At 29.9% G+C, this 6,367-nt stretch overlaps 1 protein-coding gene across 3 annotated transcripts in view; it reads left to right on the forward strand.

Moving 5' to 3' along the window:
• LOC106458235 (protein tyrosine phosphatase type IVA 2-like) overlaps positions 1-4,902 on the forward strand; it is a 31,305-nt gene extending 26,403 nt beyond the window's left edge. For all 3 annotated transcript variants that reach the window (XM_013917710.2, XM_013917713.2, XM_013917711.2), the window contains one exon: positions 3,002-4,902. In XM_013917710.2, coding sequence (XP_013773164.1) covers positions 3,002-3,110 — 109 coding nt within the window. In that variant the 3' untranslated portion in view covers positions 3,111-4,902. The remainder of the gene's footprint in view (positions 1-3,001) is intronic.
• Positions 4,903-6,367: the final 1,465 nt, after the last annotated feature.

Here is a 6,367-nt window from a genome sequence, read left to right on the forward strand (position 1 = left end):
ATGAAATTTTTAACAGACTAAAGACACACCCTACCTCGTTGAAATATTGGTTCAAAAGAAAGAAATGGCACCAAGCCCATTAAAATGGCTGAGAAAGCCACTAGGGGGACATTCTGAGCTTCCGATTAGTTATTCATGTCATATATAGAAGTAAGTGTATATAAGGAAGCATTTCCAAAAATGGAAAGAGGTGGGTGTGTTTGATTTATTACATGAGCAATAGCTTAGCAAATTGAAAAGATAAGAGGCTCCTATATTCTAGTTTGTCATTATCAGTAATTTTAATTTTTAATTATTCAAAACTATAGACTTAGTATTTTGACTTCACAAACATCTAATTTGAACCAGTGCTGCATTCAACATACCACGTGACACATAAAAATCAATGTTTATCTGTTTTTTTAATATTTACTTTTAAATTAAGAAATTGAGTAATGTATAGTACTAAAATTTTAATTATAATCTACAGTTTGATACCAAACTTATTGGCTTAAATTCATAAAATAGTAGTTCAATACAATTTTGAATGAGAGTCAACAAACGAGATGACATGGCCTTTCACCCATGACCCGTCTCGAAAGGGTTAACTGCTAAAATAGGCTGCTGTAGTCAGTTTCTGACTAACTAGAAATGGAAACTATACATAATTACAAACAAGAATCTTAAATTTGAATCTCCTACCTTTATGTGCTGAGATATTAATAAATTTGTCAAACCCACCCTCCCTTCTCTCTCTCTGACTTTTGAGATAGTTTGCCAGTCAACATTACATAGCTGGTTTACATGTTTATAACTATTATAATAGTTTTGGGATATTCTTTTCTAGGACCTTATATATTTTCAAAATGCCTATTTGAAAGCTACATGAAATTGAATTTTTTGAACACTCAAATTTGTGTGACTCAACAAGGGTTAGTGGAGAACGTCTGATATTATTCCTTGAGTGCAAACAGCTTGAGTATGTAGTGATTACTAGAAATCTTTGGTTTTATATATATTTATTATATATTTTAACTGAAATGTAAAATTATAAACATCTCGGCTAGCTTAACAAGATTTCAGTAAAACAAAATATCCAAAGATACACTAGCTCGAGCTTCAGTGTGAAATGTGAGATTAGATCATGTGTTATTCATATTAGCTCTATGTGACATGGCTGTTGAGCTTCTGATGTGATTTACTGCTTTTGATGTTCCAGTGGTATGAAATTAAAAATTACAAAACAGATTAATAGTTGAAAGTGTTAAGTAATTCAGAACTTTTTGTTCAATACCACAGTCAGTGTAAAGGAATAAAAAAGGGTGTTATTTATTTCATTTAATGTCATTCAACTTTTTATATCACTGAACTTTGATGATTTCTCTACAGTTAGAGGTATGGTAGAGAAAATGTAGGTTTATCAAAAATATCTTTTGATGCTCACTTAAGAGGTTCTAGAGGTTATGAAAACTGCAAGATGAAAAAAAAACTAAATTTATTATGGTGCTGTTTGAAACTCAGAGGAAAAATTATTTTCTGTTAGTAAAAGTTTAATATAGTTGTTAATACCCCCCACAACACTACTATTTAGTATTATTTTTGATCACGTGTACTTTTGTACATTGGTATACTTAAAAGAAATGTGCATATATATTGTATCATGCAACATATTAATATCGTACTTCTATCATATCCAAACTGTTTCCTAGGGCCAGAGTATGGAGAAAAAAAAAGTTAAATAGGCTATTGTTTAGTGGTTAGGCTTAAATGCCACTGTAAAGTGATTATTTTTGATAATTGTTTATGCTTTTTCATATATTTGATTCATTATTTGTTAAAGAAATTCATAGTAGCATTTGACAGAGAACATATTTAACCTTATAATGAATCTCTTATTACACACTAACAATAATCTAAGCGTTAATATTAGAATCCTTAAAAAAAAAAGAGTATTTCTGAGAACTTTCACAGAAATACTCTCACAGTTTAAAAATGTTGGTAGTGGACAGATGACACAACTGAACTACAAAGTGGACAGATGACACAACTGAACTACAAAGTGGACAGATGACACAACTGAACTACAAACGTACGACTTAGCAATATTACTTTATGCAAGAAGATCAGAAACCAGAAGAAAAAAAAACCTAACTTCATAAATTATCATAAAATTTACTCAATAATACAAGACTTTCAAACTATGATTAATTATAATTCATAAGACTTGTAAGCTGTAATTAGTTTCAAGCAGTATCTAATCTAAAACCTATATTTTTGAGCATCTGGCTTATGCAGTCTTCAGTTCTATTTTATTTTTGTATACATACTTTTATTGTTACCAGACAAGATTAAAACTGCACAAGATGATTACTTACTATTGATAAAATGTTTAATCAGTTTTGTTTACATAGGGTACATGCATGCCAAGATAGGTCAAAAGCTGAAGACATGAATGATAAACACACGTATACACAGACAGGGGCCCGAAGTGGGAGTGATGGTGGATTATATCCAAACACCAGTTCCTTTAAAGATACCTTAGGTGTTTGGTAGAGATAAATAGAATGGAATGGGAAACACACAGGGGCCCCTTGGAGGTGACATGAGGAGTTAAGATAGAATTTATCTCCCCACCCCGTGATACTCTCGGGGGAGGGGGGGTGCATGCCAAATTTGGCTGAGATCAGTCAAAAGGTGTAGGTGTGAAAAGCAGACAGTCAGGTAACATTTCTGTATTATATATTTAAGTGACAACTAAATAATTTATGTGACTATAGCTACCATGAAAAAGATCTCATTGCCACCCAGTGTCATTCATTTGTCTCAGAGTGAGAGTTGTGTTGCAATTAATACAATTAACTATGAGTATGAGTTGGAATTGTGGATAAAATTAAGAGATGGCTCAGCTAAAATGACAGAGAAATCTGAACATAATAATAAATAACACCACAGAAATGCAAAGCTGTGCGACACTTTTATTTTTTATTTTTTTTATCCAAATAATATATTTCTTTCTTTTAAGGAAAAGACGAGGGGCTATCAACTCCAAACAGCTCACATATTTGAAGAAGTACCGTCCGAAATATTCCCTCAAAACCAAGAATAACCATAAGCAATGCAACATACAGTAAAGAGTATTTTTTTATCTAATTTTACTGAATACTAGAGACTAGATTGCTTAAAAAAATACAAAATTAAACAAAAAAATTAGAATCTCAAGCTTCCATCATGAGACCTTGTGTTTTGTGTTTGCTAATGCCACTTTTTCTTATCTTTAGGATAAGATTAAGAAGTGTTGTTTCATAGATTTATTCATTTAGTTGAAAATTTTAGCATTTAGTGATTCAGATTGTTTATATGTTTGTGTATGTGCTTTTTTTTTTAGTTTATTTAGTTTTTTCATTTTGTTTTTTGTCCCTGCCAAGATAGAATTTTAGTGTGACAGTACTTTTTTCTGGTGGTTAATTGAAGATCAGGGTTACCTGTGTTAAAGAACATATCTTAGTTTTTAAGATTTGGACATGAGATTAATAAAAGTTTTAATAAAATCTTTAACAAATGTAAATTACCATGACCTTACTGCTTACATTACTTTTCGTTATCCCTATTATGGGATGTGTGTTCCCAGAGGGTATTGAGTCTTGTGTATATATATACATATTTTTGCCCAATTTCAATTGAAGGGATAAATCTTTAGTTTTGTAATGAATGAAATCTTATCATTTGTTTTGAAATTATAAATCTTTAATGAAACAATTTTTATTACAAATGAAAATTCTAAAACTGAAGTCGTTATTTCCATACCTAATATAAGATAAAGAACACAGAATAACACTAGTAATTCAAATTCTAGAGAAGAAAGAGTTAGTTATGTGTTTATGGATGTAAAACTATTGGTAACCAAGTGTAATTCCACAAAAATGTCACAAGGTTCTGCTAGTTATGAATTCTAGATTAGTGTTTGGAAAGGCTCCTGTCCATTCATAAGATACATTTACTTTGTAAACTGTTTAAAATGAAAATTGAAATTTCTTAAATATATATTTAAATTTTTGTGATTACTTAAAGAAATTGTAGTCTTTTTTTTTTAAAAACAAAAATAACTATTGTAGTGTGTTGTGCTTGTAATATGCTCAAATGTTTAGTATAAAATTACTTCATATGACTGAAACATCAAGTATTCTGCAATATGAATGAGAAATAGACCATGGACCTGTAAACTGTAAATTCTTTAAGACGAAGGTAAGTTTGTGAATGTTTTATGAACACCAGATGAATTTTGAATGGAATATTTTAACAAAGTTTGACTATTCTGTGGTAGTAATACTCATTTTCAGCATATCTGTCAATCTGAAGTTGTCACATTTGTTAGTTGTATAGTTCAAGAATAAAGACCATAATCATTTAGAACCTGACACTGAAAATGAAACTTGAATTTGTGAACAAAAATGTCTATTTTAGTGTGTAGCGTGTATAGATGTATAATGTACTCAGATTTTAGCATAAAATTACTTTAGGTGACAGAAACATCTAGTGATGTGTAATTTGTTTGAAAATCAGAACATGGGCCTGTAAACTGTAAATTATTTAATGGGAAGGTAAGTTTGTGAACTTTATAACCGCAGGTGAAAATCGAATGAAACATTTCAATGTATAGGTTGTTTAGTCTGTAGTAGTAATACTTATTTTCTGAATTTCTGTCAAACTGAAATTGTATTGCCATCATTAGTTGTATAGTTCAAAAATAAAACTTAATTATTTAGAACCTGGCACTGAAAAGGAAATCTGAATTTGTGAAAGAGTGTTTGTTTCAGTTAAATTTAGCTTATTTTCCTTTTCCATTTAATAATGGAAGTGACACACTTTGTTGTAGAAAGATGTGTATTGCCTAACATAAAAAATAAAATTTGAATTTTGGTTGAATTTTTTTTTAAACTTCACTCATCCATTGCTAACTGATGATTGTACTGAACGCTAGTTGAATACCACAAGTTTCTATGAAGACAGATTGTAGTGTAGTTTAACGTGAAAAATGCTCAAAATTTCGTATGCATATAAAACAAAATGGTAGTTTTGTAGAGAAAATAAAAAAGGATAAGAAGAACCAAAACTACTGCAGTCGTCTCTGTTTACATAGTGTGCTTACTTTGCATAAAATATGGATATTTATTGCTTTTCTTGAAAAGTAAGAATGGCAGATGTTTTGTTTTATCCTGAACATCAAGCACCTCTAGAACAGGTCTGTAACATTTCATACACCAGCTGTATTCTATTTTTGATTCTAAAGTCAACTAATTCACCTATTTCAAACTGAACAAAATGTGATGTGGGGAATTAGGAGCTAAGCTGAATATGCATTCAGTTTCCAGCACATGAATAAAATGATAAAATGCCAAGTAGCTTTATTTTAAGAAAAAATTACCTACTGTTAGAGCTGAAGCAGAATTTTTTTTATTGCTCAGTCATTTTTGGATGGAGATAAAATTGAATATTTAAGGTCTTCACTGTGATAGTAAGTTTCTGAAACTGTTGTCATCCCAAACTTGCAGTCGTCATTATCTTGTATCAAGATTTATATGTGAAATGTTTCTTTGTTTCACATTTATACTAAAGTTTTATCCATCCACGAGTTTCACAAACAATAATAATTTTGTGTATTTCATCTCATCATAACTATAAATACAGTACCAATCTATCATATTTCAGTCTTTAGAATAATGATTAAAATAACGGGAAGTTTTTTTAAGTATGTTGTGGTAGAATCACAAATGTTTACAAATACTCTTATAATATAAAAAAAAACAATTAGCTTTGCAAACATAAATATCATTAAATAATTAACACGTAAGGTAATATTTCAACTTTAAACAGGTTTTTGAACCGTAGGACTTTCAGACATTTTTGTCAATCTCGCAGTTTGGGACGCTCCAAAATCATTTATTCATAAAAACTTGTGTTCTTGACTCTAATAATCTAAAACGTAATTATAGTATTTAAATTCATTAATAACATCGATATTAATCTGAAATTAAAATTGTTCTCAAGTAACTGCCGCAGTAAAATATTCAAATTTCAGAAGAATGTTAAATTTTATTAGACATTAGTTGTTGTGATACAGTATTTAAACAAAAACGTGTACCGTAGCGTTTTAGTATCTAACATTATAATTGTATGGGGTTTTGTATGAATCCATCAACATATAAACACATTTCTATAAACTATTTAACCTTCAAATTGCTTGTTGGTCCGTGATCTTATTAGTCTATTAATATACGAATCAAGAACAATAAAATATAAATGACGTTAATATTACAGTTAATTCCACTGATTATTGAAGGGGCTTCTTTCTGTATGTTTTTGTTTTCTTAGTGCTGTAACAGGCAATGCG

The sequence above is a fragment of the Limulus polyphemus genome, unplaced genomic scaffold, assembly GCF_000517525.1.
Source record: "Limulus polyphemus unplaced genomic scaffold, Limulus_polyphemus-2.1.2 Scaffold433, whole genome shotgun sequence".
NCBI classification, from domain to species: domain Eukaryota; kingdom Metazoa; phylum Arthropoda; class Merostomata; order Xiphosura; family Limulidae; genus Limulus; species Limulus polyphemus.